The sequence below is a fragment of the Coccidioides immitis genome (genome assembly GCF_000149335.2).
Source record: "Coccidioides immitis RS genomic scaffold supercont3.5, whole genome shotgun sequence".
Taxonomy (NCBI): domain Eukaryota; kingdom Fungi; phylum Ascomycota; class Eurotiomycetes; order Onygenales; family Onygenaceae; genus Coccidioides; species Coccidioides immitis.
In genome coordinates, this window is record NW_004504307.1 from 2,684,835 (window position 1) to 2,699,283 (window position 14,449).

The following is a 14,449-nucleotide window of genomic DNA, read 5'->3' on the forward strand; positions in this document are numbered from 1 at the left end:
TTATGCTCTATCCTACATGAACATCTATGACTAGATTTCAAGCCTTACAGTGTAGCAGATGGCGCTATTTCCTTGCTTCTTCAATATTCCCCGTGCAGAGGGCCAAGAATTGTGGCTCTTGGCGTTTCTATGCTAAGACCGAAGGATCGGCCCGAGCCTAAACCCAAAGACGACGACGTGATCCTAATGTCACTTCGTCCTCAAAGACAGCATTTAAATCTTACACTTCAAAGCACTTACAGAAAGCCGAATTTATTTAAAGAAAGCTTTGTTTCTTGAGATTACAAACAGTCACTAACTATCCCTAGAAACTCCGAAGCTCCACCCTTAAAGATCCCTCAATTTTTCTTCCGAAAAAAGCCAAAGAAACCTTGGCTGCTCTGTTTTGCCTGGCGCTGAAAGGTCTCCCACAAAGTTTCCTCCCTCCAGCGGCCCCAAGGATCCATGCACTTACGCTCGAATCTGTGAATGAGTTTTTCAAACCAATCGTCCCCATACTGAAGGCGGCACATCCTCCTTAGTTCGGCTGCGATGTTAAGGCTGATGTCTTCCCAGATTCCGCCATCCTTAAGCTTGGAGAGTGGGACGACATCAAAGGAGTGCCCGGCCCACGGGCCCTTGTTGACAGGGTAGTTGACCCAAGTGTCTCCATGGTCGGACCAGCAGGTCTTGGAGATGATTACTTCACCGAACCCAAGAATCTTAATGAGGGGCCCTTGGATGTACTCTGGCTTAAGGGCGATTGCTTCGGCACGAACGAACTGACGCGTCGTCAGATTGCGAAGAATCCATTTTTCGTTTAGTGGATAGAACATCGCCGGCGTTGGTCTGACGATACGGAACATATCTTTCGGGCGATACGGTCCAGTCGTTTCGGAGACTTCAATCATGGTTTGAACTGCGTCATCGACTAAAGGAAGCATTCGATACCTTTTGATGGCGAGTCTGAAGAGATTTGTCTTGTAGTATCTGTTTACGATCTCCTCATGTCCGGGGATGTGAAACATCTGGCCGGAGAAACCGGGCTCTCCGACACGCAGGCCCTTTTTCAATTCTTCCTCAGCTGAGCTGCTGAGAACACCTGTTGGATAAGAGTTTTCTCCCTTGGGGTGATCACAGCCTGGACAAATGAGTGGAACGCCAGCCCAAATGCCGAGGACTTTCTTGAATCGACTTTTGATGAAATATTTGGCAACCGGCCATAACTCTTGGCAGGTCAGACCAAAATTGAAGATGCTTTGTACATCCAGGGTTTCGAAGATGCAGCCATAGATTTCGTGTGGCATTTCGAGGATAGGAGAGCGTGGTTGGTATTCGATGGCCTGGGGCTCAACGCCAAGTCCGGACGCATCTTGTGCAAGCTGATATTTGATGTCAGTTGCTTGTCTGATATTTCAGAAGATTTGTTGGGGGGGGGGGGGGGGGGGGGGTTCTTGGATACCCACATTCATTGTTTCTGGTTCATCTTCTTCTTCCCAAATAAACGGCTTTGCAAGGAGGAAAACGAGGCTAGATGCGTCACCATAGAAGAGGACGGTGCTGATCTTGCCTTCCCAGTCGAATCGCTCGCGACGACACGGAGCAGTAATGCAGAAGACTTCAGGGATTCCGTCACGCATGTCGACGGCATCCATATTGGCCAAAGTCGAGGGAAAATAAATAAGATGATGTGGATATCAGAATTTGTGGGAGTTAAGCAGCCAAAACAACAAATCATGCAAGATGAGGAGATAAATTGACCACAGAACAATAGAGAAAGTGAGAGATTCGACGAAAAGACAATGCTCAACAACAAGTCAAATTTACTCTGTTATCTAGTAAAAGGAATGGACCACGCAATGAGATGGTACTCTGATGAACTCTGTCCTTCACTGAGGTCCCCAAGCAAATGGTCCGCACAACAACAGCAAAGGGAGATGATGATAGCAATGAGAAAATAAGGTGAAGGAAGATGTCAAGTGAGAGAAGCTGGGCGGTCTAAAAGGGGAAATGCTGCGCCGAGAGCTCATGAACGCTCCAAACCCCAGCACATGATCTATTCACTTTCTCGGCGTCTACATCGCACGATATGGACTAGGAATTAGGTGAATAGAAAAAGGCAAAGGGTATGCTGCATGGACGCAGCATATCGGAGTGGAGAGCTCAGATATTGTGCTCCATTGAGCATTGTTTTCATGATTGAACAATAAAGCATTTTGGTGGAAGAACCCTGGGATTTCTTCACTGCACCACAGATAAAATTGCTCTTCTATGGAATAAGCTCTATATACTTATTCATGGCAATTATGAAATGGAATATTTCAATACTCCAAGTCTATTATTCCAGTCCATGATTTTTAATCATGCCCTCCAAGCTTCCCCGGGAGTTCTTATAGCCTGGAACGAACTGAGCCCAAGCAAATATGAAGATATTTTTCACAGCACATCCAGTGTATGACTCATTTATCCCTGGAAAGCAGATGTGCATCTCATTCATGAAATCAACATGGGCAGCCCTCTTGACCAACTCTCAGGGGACATCAGCAAGTTGTCTGTGTTTCTCGACCTTAGGCGCCCTGATTTCAAAAAGGGGTTAGTCACATAACAAGTCCACTTCACTTGGGATACTTCCCTTTATCACGATCACCATCTATGTCTTTGGGCAGCTGTTAAATTGTGTACCTACTAAGGTTCATAAGTGATATGCGCTTGTACAAATTTCAATCCAGATCGCAATCTGGCTACCTACAGAATATTCTGGATTCTTGTGCCGAGGAAGATCTCTCCAGGACGGAAGTCACAGCACAAGTTGCTTCAAGCCTATTTAGTATTTTGCAATATACTATATCTCATTTCTTTGAAGCTGGTCAGAGTCAGAATCTCAATGGCCTAGGGTTTGAGAGTGGAGTCGGTGGGACTTCCAGTGCTTGCATAGCTCGGGAAATAGGGAGGCGTGAAAATGCCGTTTCAATCCGCGTTTGGAGATTATATCGAGGTTGAACTGAAAGGAAGCGATACATTCCTACCGAGGCAATCTACCTTGAGGTTGCCGTCGTTTGCCTCGACTCGATTCAATTTACGTGGCTGATGAGTCGACGCTGCGGAAGCTGTTGTGAAGCGCCCTGAAAAAGAATTTCTCTACACGAATCATCCAGGAGAACATCAGAGTTACTCTGGGGAAGAGCTTGCTAGCGGAAAACTCCCCAGACTGACGGAGATTCCAATTTGCAAGATCGTGTCACAAACTTTGCAGGCGACGATGTATTTGCTGGACATGAACTTGCTACTAATGACCTAAGCCATCATAATTACCCCTTCAGTGAATACTCAAATGCAAGTATTCGGGTGGTAAAATATGTAGTGTTTCCAGATAGCGAACGTCACAGGATAGACCACGCTCATCGAATCTCGGGTCTGCGCATGGATCTCTAGACAAAAAACAGTGGGAAAGGCCTGCAAGGCTGAACCTTCTATCCACTGAATTTCTCACCAGCGCTGACTGCGCATTGATATTCAGCACCGCCATTTTTCACGCACGAACCTCGGGAAGACAGACGAGTATATTGAGAGTAAAGCTAAGGTCGCAAGCTGACATCAGATACGTGGATACGAGAGGAATTATCGATATGGCCGTTGTGATCGAACGTTGACCCCACAAAATCCTATCACGTACACCCCAGACCCTTCTCCAATCTTTCCATGAGAATCCGATTTTCCTACCCTTAACATACTGTACAACAGATGACTGAGAACTCCTGAAACTCCACCCCATGGCATAAGAGTTATACGATGACCCAATAGTATCCGCGCCTAAATTGAGCTCACCAAGAATCAAAGTTCCCAAATCCCCCTCTGCCTGTAGACTTCATTTTCTTCCTCGCATGCTCCGATTCGAACTCATTGTCGTCTACAAACTCGACAATTTCATCTTCAACTGCCGGTCGATTTGTCATAGCTTGCTTCAAATACTTTCCGACTCCAATATTACTTGTAGTGCCTTTGTCATCGCTACCACGAATTCTCTTCCCTGTCCAGGTCACGCGCTCATCATCGTCATCATCACCCTTACCGGCAGCTGATGATGATTTCCCAGCCTCAAGTTTAGATTTTTCTGACTCTTCTTGTTTCTTGTGGGAGAGGAATTCTTCAAATGGGTCAACAAAGACTTTCACGTCTAGAATGTGAATTGGCGGGGTAGGTCTGTTGGATGTGGACGAGTCCACTGGCGCGGATTCCATGGCATCAAGGGTTGGAGAAGAAGGCGAAGGGTCATCTATTACGTGCCCAAAGACGGTGTGCTTATTGTTGAGATGTGGAAGCGCGCGGTAGGCGATAAAGCTGTTAAAAGGATTAGCTGCCATAGCACTTGTTTAAAAAAAGCGAAGTACTCACAATTGGCTACTATTTGTATCCTTTCCTTTGTTCGCCATGCTCAACGTCCCCCTTGAGTCATGTTTCAATGGTCCAATAGTTTCGTCGGCAAAGTACTTTCCCCATATACTTTCCCCTCCTCTTCCGGTGCCGGTTGGATCGCCCCCTTGGATCATAAAGCCTTTGATGTTGCGATGGAATATAACATCTTTGTAATATCCCTTCTTTGCCAGCTGTATAAAGTTCCATACTGCCTTTGGAGAGTGTTCAGTGTGGAGTTCTAAGTTCAAGTCTCCTAGATTTGTTGAAATACGAGCGTATCCCTTTATTTTCACCCTGCCGCGCTTGAGCATATATTGCTCATCTGTGAGAAGAGCTAGGTCTGCGGAGGTATGGGGAGTTAATCCAGTGCTGGTGAATGACGCCGCCGCTAGGCCAGTCGTATGCCTTGCAGCGTTGAATGGAGTCTGCTTTCCAGGTACTGCAGACACCTTTGCGGTGGAGACTTTTGCTAGGGCCGCATCTCTTTCTTTTAGCTTAGATGCACCTGCAGAACCGTTCTTCTGCTGTTCCCGTTCTGCTCTGGCCCTTGCAACTGCTTCTTTTGCTTTTAATATCTTGGCTGAACTTCCCATCGCACCTAAATTCACACTTCCACTCTCCCCTTGTTGCACGCTTTCACCATCTTTCAAATATTTGAACGAACTCAGATTTCTTGACTCAACATTTTGCGGATCCTGCAGCGTGATAATATCCTTTCTTGTAAATTCCTGGTCGGAGACCAGATCTCGCCACATCTTCCCCTTAATGTTGAGTTTCTCCACGGTATCCCACGCGAATACATTTCCTGTATTTCCCAGCGCGATGATATGCGTATTATCTGTGAATACTTTGAACGTCACAGGATCAACGTACTCGCCTGCCTCATTCTTCGCGAAGTTCAGTTTAATCAATTCGGAACTTTTCAGCGGTTCCCCATTCACCGGATTTGTGCCATGCTTCTTCAACCAAGGAAGGATATGTGTCAAGTCGAATATTATACCTGTCGGTGTACACACGGGGTGGGAGAACGGTTGGAGGGAGAGCGAACAGAAATTGAACGGGAGTCGTTTGAACGAGGCGTGAGCGGCTGCATTTCTGGATTTCGCTGCGCCAGCGCCGACGCTGGCGGAATACGAGTCTTCAGATGCCCATTCGGAGTGGGTGATCTAATTCCAAAACGTGGCGTCAGCAATGTCATGAATAATGTAAAAGACCTGGAGTCGCGACCGCGTACGTAGAGCTTATCGGTTCCTGTAAGAAGATGTTAGGATTTATTGCTCAGTTATATTCATTATAGTGGAAAAGTCCCACCTTTCCCCATGGTCAAGATTGAAGACCAACGTCGCCGGCTTGTTCGAGTATAGCAGTCTTTCTTGTCGAGAGCTTTCCGCTTCCATCAACTAAGTAGTTAGTTAGTTAAGCCTTAGAAGCGGTCGAATCCACCCTAACTTATTAGTTATCGTCTTAACCTGTGCACAAAGGTCGCCTGGAGCTGTTATTTAGCAAGTTATGTGTGGTAGTGAGTAGTTCTTTAACAGCTCGTTGAAATCTTATAGCCCTTGAAAGCTTTGATATTAAGGTTACTTCTACCGTATCTGTACGGAGGACTCCGTACGGAGTACAGGGCACTTATCCAACTAAGACAAGCCAGACAGACGGCTCCGAGATGAGGAACGCCAATCTTCGGGCGGATTCGTGGTTCAAAACCTTCATCCAAGACCTTCTTTCTACGTTCTCCCTTGCGGATAACGCTTAACAATGGCAGACTAACTAACTTCCGGGTTGCTTCTTCCGGTGTCCTCGACCTTTTAATCCGGAGACTCTGGGGATAATAGGCTCAAAGACGGAACGGAGTTCAGCCGCCTTCTTGAATAAATGAGATTTGTGGTATACACTGCATATCCATTGTCAAGGAGGTTAGTGGAACTCTACTTCAGGTTTAGCAATACCCAGTTTGTTTAATTTCTTTTCATGACAAATGGACTTTTCACCTTAAGAGGGATGTGGTTAAGTGGACACTACATAGTCTTCTCGTGGGATCGATAAATTTACACGCAATGTTGTTAAGAAATTGTGTGCAGTTGTCTCACCGTCAAGTCAGAAAATCTTGATTACCTCTAATTTTTCAATTTGGTATGTCTTGACAATGGCATCCAGAGCAATTCGCGTGGCCTTTAGGCGCCAGTTATTAATGAAGTCCTGAGCCTTTTTGTCATCGGGGCCAAAGAGAATATCGAGTTCCTCAATTACCATAGGGTTGTCCCACCTAATTCTCTTGGTAAGGCCGAATTAGGTGGGACAACCCTATGGTAATTGAGGAACTCGATATTCTCTTTGGCCCCGATGACAAAAAGGCTCAGGACTTCATTAATAACTGGCGCCTAAAGGCCACGCGAATTGCTCGCTCTTCTTTTAACAAACAAACCCCCATGTGTCTTGTTTCACCTATTCGTGGCCAGCGATCCCGGCTGCCAATGATTCCTCAATGCCAGTCCATCCTTTCCCAAAGAATGACTGTAGCAGCTCTTCAGCTCGCTTCGCTGGCGCCATGTTGGTTAGATCACGAGGTTCGTTCTCTGGCGGATCCGGGATTTTCTTGTTGTTAGGCCGGAGTTTCTGCAGGATCCCAATCACGTCTGTCCAGTTAAACGGAGAAGCAACTCCAAAAATACGTTCAGAAACGACGTCCGGATCTAGGAGAGCGGCAGCATGAAGCCGAGCATCGTCTTCGACGTCGATGCGCCATTCTAGCAGCGGCATATTAGCATGGAGTTCAGAGAAAACGACTTAGAAGCAAAGGAACAGCTTACGAGGCGGTATATTCATCACCAAGGTATTGCCGTCTAAGAGATCTCGCGTTATCTTCATCATTGTACCACCGATTTCGGGGTGAAGGATCCTCCCGAACTGTTGCCCAAAGGGTTAAATTCAGAACAAATCAACCAAAGAAATAAACCGGGAGACTTGCTGCTTACATTCACATTCGGAAGCACAGAGTTAAACGAAAAGTTCGGCTTATTTTCTTTCACCCAGTTCCAGGCAGCCCGCTCTCCTTCGGCTTTTGAAGCGCCATACACGATCATGGGCATGAGTTCAGCTGGGGAGTTCTCATCCCAAGCTGCTTTGACCGCCTCATCGTTCCATTTCTCTGATACCGACAGAAACAGACATATTAGTAGACGACTCAGCGAAGCCAATTAGGTGCTTCCTAACCTGTGTCGAACGTAACTACCTCTCCATTGAACTTTGGGAACCCTACCGCGCACATCGAAGATGTCAAGACTACGCGTTTCACCGTCCCCGCCTGCTGCGCGGCCTTCATGACGTTCAGCGTCGCGGAAACGACCGGCGGAATGACCTTATTAGGATCCGAGGCCATTGTCATGTCAGATGCCTAGATCACGGTCAGTGAGCATTCAGGTACATCCCGTCTGCTAGCCCCCGGGCTTCTCTTACAACATGAACTATTCCGGATATGTCTTGCATGCAGGTGTTCAATGAATCATCATCTTCTAGTCGCGGTATCACCACACTCTCAAACCTGCCTGGGCCATGTTTTGATTTAAAGAACTCATGGAGCCACGGCCGCTCCATTCGCACAGTACCTCTAACATTGTAGCCAAGCTTGAGGAGAGTGTCAACAACCTGAGAGCCGATATAGCCGTTGGAACCTGTGACAAGGATCCAGGATCCGAGAGGGATGACGTAGCGGTCGGGGCTTAACATGGCTGTAACAAAAGAATAAACTGGGATGGATATCGGCCTGTAAAAGAGGAGGCTTTCTCAGAACTGGGAGCCTGAATATATAGCAAGCGAAAGAAAATAAGAGTAGGATGTACGGAGTAGTCCCACATAAATACATAACATCGCGTCACCCCGCGAGCAGGGGCACAAGTTGAAATATCCACAATATGGTTGGGATTAGTGTGCCAGGGGCGATGTTAAGCTGCCAACCTGGTTATCTCCTCCGATTTTCCCTTGGAGTTGTTACACAGGTAGGCTTCATGACCCATGATGGAATAGCCGATGCCGCTTCAGCTAAGGAAGGAGTGCATACTTGGGTGTCACTCGTGAAACCTGAGAATCGATAGTTTAACTGCGTTTGGCGAGCGTGCGAGTTGGATACTGCTCGTTCGTCGCACTCAAAAATACCAACTTGCATGGATCCTGCATGCCGCTGCCCCTCACTACAGTACGACGTCCTCCATACGTCGTCGCGGCACCTTTCTGTGATGATGGCATAACGGATATACCAAGAGAGGTGTCTGGATACGCCTTTAATGTGCCTCGGTTGCCTGCTTTCTCGTTCGTAACCCGCTCAGTACTCTTTCGATTCCCTCATAAGTGTTGCGTTGACGGAAAACATGCGCCTTTGACGTGTCTCGAGTTGAAGCCTAGAAAGGGAAGATGACTCGAGTTGAAACAATGTCATATATATCATACCTATCTATACAGAACCGAAGTGGACAATAATGATAAGCAGCTGGAACAGATCCATATTGCATTTTCCCATAAACGACTAAGAGCAATAGCGCCACCCGAATCGCTGAATATTCCGATCCTAAACTGCCTCTCTGTATGCCTGGTGCTTTTTATCCCATAAATTTCGAAGAATTGTCTTGAAACACTTAACTCCCGGAACGACCATTACACCTGCCCATAGCTGAACAGGAATGCGAATGTATGGCAGGACAGCCTACCACCGCACTATGGGGCTTTTGCTTAAAAGGTTAGGGGTACAACCCATTTGTCTCTGAACTCAACTCCATGACGCCTCCGTGTCCCGTATTTCCTCCATGCTGCTTGACTAATCCCGACATCTGCGACCGCAATTTGCCAGGAATCACCTTCGCCGGCAGCCAACGCATTGACCAAGCCAGATTTCGGAGCTCCAAGGCAGACAATAAACTTCGCGTTAGCCACCAATCGTGATCCTTGCACAAGAGTTGGTTCACCTATTACAGAGAGTCAGCATCATCCTAGGTGGGCATATGGAGGGGATTTCCAGCTTACCCGAGGAGGCCGAAAGGCCTGCAGGTATGTCTACTGACAATAAATCAATACCACTCCGGTTAGCCCAAGAGATAATTTCAAACGCGGTTTGCTGATCGTCAGTCCGCAGATCTTCAAAGGCAACATGCATTCCAAACAGGGCTTCGACGACAAGCTCGGGAGCATGGTCCACAGCCGCCAGTCTTGTAGATATTTCCTCCCATCTCAAAACTTTGCCCCCAGCCTTTTTGAAAATGTCGACCTGCCTGCGAAAACTGTCCGCAAACTCATTGTCCCGGTCCAATCCCAGGATGCAAACAGTAACTCGATAGTTATGGTTGCGTAGATGTCGAGCAGCAGATACGGCACGAGCACCTGTCTTGTGATTTCCCGCAAAAATAAGAACTGTTGAAGACCCGTGGAGGTTCGAAAGTGAAACGGCTGCTTCTGCGATACCCCTTCCGGCATTTTCAGTGAGGATGTCCTCGGTTAAACCCAGCTCAGAGATGGATAACTGTTCAATTTCCAGCATTTGAAGAGGACTAACGCTTGGACAACGTCTGTTTGTCGCTGCAATTTGAAGGGAGCCTGCAGCTGAACCAGAAGACGCGGTCATTGGCGACGCTGCATACACAGCTTGCTTCTGTGATGGTCGTGGACTCGCTGTTCGCGTTGATAATAACTGTCCCCTCGCTAAGATGGTGACTTGGGGTGACGCAATCGAGGAGCCTTGTATACCACTGCCTTTTCGGGACGGAGGGGCCTGAATGGAAGCTCTTGATCGGGCCCTACTGGGGGTCCTCCCATTACTAAATTCATTTTCGCTTGCATCATCTTCATCACTCTCACCTATGTCGTTCTTCCACAATGCGTTAGGCTCGGGGGAAGGATCCAAGACGTTTTCCGTGTAGTGAAGATTCCTTCCACCGTTGGTCCCAGGTCTTGCTCGTCGGTTGAAACTGACTAGTCGCTGTTCGTCCGCCGTAGTGTCATCGTTTCTGATTTGATCGAAAACCCGACGTTTGTCAAATTTGGAAAGGTTACTCTGAAAGTCAAAATCACCCATCTCTTGAATGTCTGTGGCGTCCTCTGTTGCCCAGCCATTTTGTTCTTCCGCATTACGTTTTTGGCGTCTTTTTACTTGTCTTCTGGCACCGGACCGAGGAGGCCTGGAGTTATCAGCCTGAGCTGGCTCAAAAAAAGCAGTTTGCCTCCATCCTTTTGATGCTGGACTACTCTCCGTGGCTTTGGTATGCAAAGTGTTGCTTTCTATGGCAGCAGCTTCTATGACAGCTTCTCTTTGCAATTTTCCTCTTCCACCTCTTCGACTTCTTTTGCCCGTGTATTTGAGGGGTGCTTCAAGAGGAGCTGCACCTCTCCGGCCCTCCGGCACAGAGTTTTGCTCAGCGGTATCTTGTCCAACATTCTTGCCTTCTGTCACGTCACTCCCTTTCAGATTGAGGTAGCTAAACGGAGCAGTAAGCGTTGCAGCAGTGGAAATGCTCTCTGCAGCGCTTGTAAGAGGGATGGACTGAGTAGAGAGGGAAGGGGCTGGTAGCTCGTGACCTCCGATCATGACAGGCGAGTTGACAGTAGGTGTTTTAACTGAAGGTTGGACGGGGGACCTAGGATTCTGATGTCTATCTGATGGCTTTTGGTAACTCAGGATGGCTGGATCCACGAACTGTTGTTGGCTGGGCTGAATGTGTGCATTTGACACATTTGCTGAGATCGGTTGTGATGTCTGCGTCTGGAATTGAGGCGGCGGATGAGGAGAGGCAGCTGGAAAGCTTGCAGCTTTCTGTGAGCCATAGTCGGGGCCAGACACAGAAGCAGTTCTCAGGTCAGATAACAGCTCTAAGTCTGCGATCCCAGGAGCTTCGATGTGATACAGCGGGACACTCTGGTTGTTCCACAATAGAGTTGCTTTTTCAAATAATCAGTACGCAACCATAATATGGCGATGGTGAGTGATAATATAGGACTCACCATTTTGCAGTGACAGACGTTGCCCAACAACATCCGATACAATGCCTTGAACCCGGCAATTTGGCGGAGATTTCAGAGTGACCAGCACTGTGTAGCCGACAAATTGTTCGGCCATTTTGTGCGGCAGGGTGTGAAGAGGACTATCAGGAAGGAAGCTTGAAGCCTACAGCAAGGAGAAAGTAGATTAAGCACTGTTCATAACAGCATGTCTTTCACGAAAGCAATAGACTAAGCTCGATATGAAGCTGCTTGGACTTGCGGTCCCGCGCAACTGGCCTGACGGATGACGCCGAGTCTCAGCTACATCACGTGATTATCGGCAATGTCCCATTTGATGGAAGGTGACTGAGTCAGCAAACGTGTTTGGTTCACGTGCTACGCGTCGAGCTCCCTCGCGACGTTCGTACTGATCCATGCACGGCGCGATTGAGACCAGAAGCCGGAACGACTTCACACCCTATCCCTCGCTTCACTTCCATCTTCCCAACTTGTTCCACGAAGGACAGGAAAGATCTGTTTATGTTTCACCCATGCTTGAGACCGAGACTCACAGTTTCCTCGCGCAGACGCATTTCTTTCCTTTCGAAACCTCCATCCCAGGGGGCCCAACTCTCCTGGTCAATTGCGTGGTTATTGCAGGGCAACATGTTTACGAAGGCTCTCCGTGAGCACAGGGAGCCGCTAAAATACCTACCATCCGGTCAATTGCGGCTTAATATGACGCCTGCCGCGTCAGTGGACTCAGTTATAGGTGAAAAGCGCAAATTCGATGCGCCTCAGAGTTCTCGAAACACACTGGCGTCGCTTCATAGCACTGTGTACTTTGATGAAAATGATTTCGAGGATGACGATGAACTGGACTTTAGCAGCCCAATCGTTCCACTGTCTCCTGGCAAAGAGCTTTCAAAGTCATCATTCGTTTCCGAGAACACTATAAAAACCCCTCCTCTCCCAGAGAATAACGCAGTCGATCGTGAGGTCGCCCCAGCAAGCAGTGCCCCTCTCCCGTGGTCATCATCGCCTCCCTCTCACTTCCAACCACCCAAGCGGCAGACAATTCCCTGGCTTGAAAAAGAACCAGTACCCTCCCCACCAGCACCTCCTCCTCCACGACAGGAAGAGAAGCCTTTACAAGCCGCGACCACAAAAGCGCCTTCTTACCCTTGGAATAAGACATTGAGTGCTGTAAAAGAAGATCAAAAGGAGCTCCGAAAACAGCACAAAACTAGAGCCACGGTTGAAAAGCAAGGGCACAACCCACCAAAACCTGTCCCTAAAATTGCGCGGATGTTCCTCAGTGAAGAGCAGAACCATGTTCTTGACATGATTGTGAAAAAGGGCCACAGTGTATTTTTTACTGGATCCGCTGGAACTGGAAAATCGGTTTTGATGAGGGAAGCTATTCGGGGATTGCGACAGAAGTATAAAAAGGAACCAGATAGGGTGGCTGTCACAGCATCCACTGGGTTGGCAGCCTGTAATATTGAAGGCGTCACTCTGCATAGCTTTGCTGGCGTTGGTTTAGGCAAGGAAGACGCTACAGGTCTGTTGAAAAAGGTACATCGGAAGCCGCCACGTTCGTTATGGTAAAAATACCACTAAAACATCCTAGGTCAAACGCAATCAAAAGGCCCGAAATCGATGGCTTCGGACAAAGGTATTGATCATTGATGAGATATCAATGGTAGATGGGGAATTCTTTGATAAGCTAGAAGAGCTCGCACGGAAAGTTAGGAGTAATGGACGACCGTTTGGCGGCATCCAGCTGGTTGTAACCGGGGATTTTTTCCAGCTACCACCAGTCGCTGACTCTAGTAAAGAAGCAAAATTCGCCTTTGATGCGAACACATGGAATACATGTGTTCAACATACAATACTTTTGACCCATGTCTTCAGGCAAAAAGACCCAGAATTCGCCTCTATGCTGAACGAACTGCGCCTTGGACGCGTCACCCAGAAAACAATCGATGCATTTAAACAACTATCCCGTCCCTTGAATTTTGAGGATGATCTCGAGGCAACTGAACTGTTAGTTTTGTCGTCACAACCTGTGTCGAGTCTGTGCTAACCCAGGACAGGTTTCCTACAAGACACGAGGTAGAAGGCGCCAACTCTACCAGAATGGGTCGCCTTTCGGGAGAAGTGATTCCCTTCACCGCAGTGGATTCCGGCGCAATCCAGGATAAGAGTATGCGGGACAAGATGCTAGCCAACTGCATGGCGCCGCCTTTGATACATCTCAAGAAGGGCGCGCAAGTTATGCTCATCAAAAATATGGATGACTCTCTTGTGAACGGATCATTGGGTAAAGTCGTTGCATTCATGGACGACAGCACATATGATCATTATGTGAGGAATGAGGACTCGTATCATAGTGGCCACGAGTATAATAGGGATGATGAATCGAGCCGGGCTCGCAAGAAGATAAAGTCGATGGCCTACGACCCTAAGGGCCTCGGTGTTACAACTGCCAAGTTGTGGCCACTAGTTTCATTTGTTCTTCCAGATGGCACAGAACGCCAACTTCTCTGCAAGCCCGAGACATGGAAAATTGAACTCCCAAATGGTGAAGTCCAGGCTCAACGCCAGCAGGTGCCACTGATTCTTGCATGGGCGTTGTCGATTCATAAAGCCCAAGGGCAGACTCTTCAGCGAGTTAAAGTGGATCTGGGCCGAGTTTTTGAAAAGGGTCAGGCGTATGTTGCCCTAAGTCGCGCAACTTCGACATCTGGACTTCAGGTTACGCGCTTCGAGCCGAGAAAGGTCATGGTCCACCACAAGGTCAAGGAATTCTACGCAAATTTATCGACTACTAATGATATTATTACTTCTAGAGCCCAAGCAAACAAGGCAGCGCCTACGGATGATGATATTCCTGGGCTGGACAGTGATTTGGAAAGGGAAATATATGCCCAGGCGCTTGGTTAGGCGTTCTATTCGTTCTGTTTGATGGGCGGGGAGGCCATCTGCAGCGTATTGTTAGACGGTAGGCGATGTACACTAGTTTTGGATCTATGTAGAGGTCTATGGGTAGAACGAAGTGCGCTACGATTCTTGAAGGAATGCTCCGTTATCA

At 47.8% G+C, this 14,449-nt stretch overlaps 6 protein-coding genes across 6 annotated transcripts; 2 read left to right on the top strand and 4 right to left on the bottom strand.

The window, feature by feature from the left end:
- Nucleotides 1-338: 338 nt before the first annotated feature.
- CIMG_09365 (uncharacterized protein) lies at nt 339-1,634 on the bottom strand (the record flags this gene model as incomplete). The annotated part of the gene is made up of 2 exons (XM_001239743.1): nt 339-1,361; nt 1,446-1,634. 2 exons carry the CDS (start codon nt 1,632-1,634, stop codon nt 339-341), a joined length of 1,212 nt encoding a protein of 403 aa, XP_001239744.1.
- Nucleotides 1,635-2,485: 851 nt separating this feature from the next.
- CIMG_13606 (uncharacterized protein) lies at nt 2,486-3,067 on the top strand (the record flags this gene model as incomplete). The annotated part of the gene is made up of 3 exons (XM_004444840.1): nt 2,486-2,571; nt 2,709-2,886; nt 2,927-3,067. The coding sequence occupies 3 exons, from the start codon at nt 2,486-2,488 to the stop codon at nt 3,065-3,067; spliced, it is 405 nt and encodes a 134-aa protein (XP_004444897.1).
- A 182-nt stretch (nt 3,068-3,249) lies between these two features.
- CIMG_09367 (peptidyl-prolyl cis-trans isomerase-like 2) lies at nt 3,250-5,941 on the bottom strand. Its single transcript, XM_001239745.2, has 5 exons — nt 5,842-5,941; nt 5,704-5,792; nt 5,627-5,643; nt 4,372-5,558; nt 3,250-4,317 (listed from the first exon to the last, which is right to left on the bottom strand). Exons 2-5 carry the CDS (start codon nt 5,711-5,713, stop codon nt 3,801-3,803), a joined length of 1,731 nt encoding a protein of 576 aa, XP_001239746.1. The 5' UTR covers nt 5,714-5,792; nt 5,842-5,941; the 3' UTR covers nt 3,250-3,800.
- Nucleotides 5,942-6,837: 896 nt separating this feature from the next.
- On the bottom strand, nt 6,838-8,118 carry CIMG_09368 (uncharacterized protein; the record flags this gene model as incomplete). Its single annotated transcript, XM_001239746.2, has 5 exons — nt 6,838-7,139; nt 7,203-7,299; nt 7,368-7,540; nt 7,606-7,786; nt 7,849-8,118. The coding sequence occupies 5 exons, from the start codon at nt 8,116-8,118 to the stop codon at nt 6,838-6,840; spliced, it is 1,023 nt and encodes a 340-aa protein (XP_001239747.2).
- Nucleotides 8,119-9,114: 996 nt separating this feature from the next.
- CIMG_09369 (YjeF family domain-containing protein) lies at nt 9,115-11,596 on the bottom strand (the record flags this gene model as incomplete). Its single annotated transcript, XM_001239747.2, has 3 exons — nt 11,374-11,596; nt 9,406-11,310; nt 9,115-9,347 (listed from the first exon to the last, which is right to left on the bottom strand). Exons 1-3 carry the CDS (start codon nt 11,486-11,488, stop codon nt 9,115-9,117), a joined length of 2,253 nt encoding a protein of 750 aa, XP_001239748.1. The 5' UTR covers nt 11,489-11,596.
- Nucleotides 11,597-11,881: 285 nt separating this feature from the next.
- Nucleotides 11,882-14,432, top strand: CIMG_12338 (mitochondrial DNA helicase). The gene is made up of 3 exons (XM_012358343.1): nt 11,882-12,930; nt 12,986-13,401; nt 13,452-14,432. The coding sequence occupies exons 1-3, from the start codon at nt 12,019-12,021 to the stop codon at nt 14,299-14,301; spliced, it is 2,178 nt and encodes a 725-aa protein (XP_012213766.1). The 5' UTR covers nt 11,882-12,018; the 3' UTR covers nt 14,302-14,432.
- The last annotated feature ends 17 nt before the right edge of the window (nt 14,433-14,449 follow it).

Bases quoted from the DNA above. Each gene is read 5' to 3' on its own strand.
- CIMG_12338 (XM_012358343.1), top strand. From the start codon at position 12,019: ATGTTTACGAAGGCTCTCCGTGAGCACAGGGAGCCGCTAAAATACCTA. The intron at 12,931-12,985 runs GTACATCGGAAG...AAAACATCCTAG, and splicing joins CTACAGGTCTGTTGAAAAAG to GTCAAACGCAATCAAAAGGC. The intron at 13,402-13,451 runs GTTAGTTTTGTC...AACCCAGGACAG, and splicing joins GATCTCGAGGCAACTGAACT to GTTTCCTACAAGACACGAGG.
- CIMG_09367 (XM_001239745.2), bottom strand. The intron at 4,318-4,371 runs GTGAGTACTTCG...TCCTTTTAACAG, and splicing joins GATACAAATAGTAGCCAATT to CTTTATCGCCTACCGCGCGC.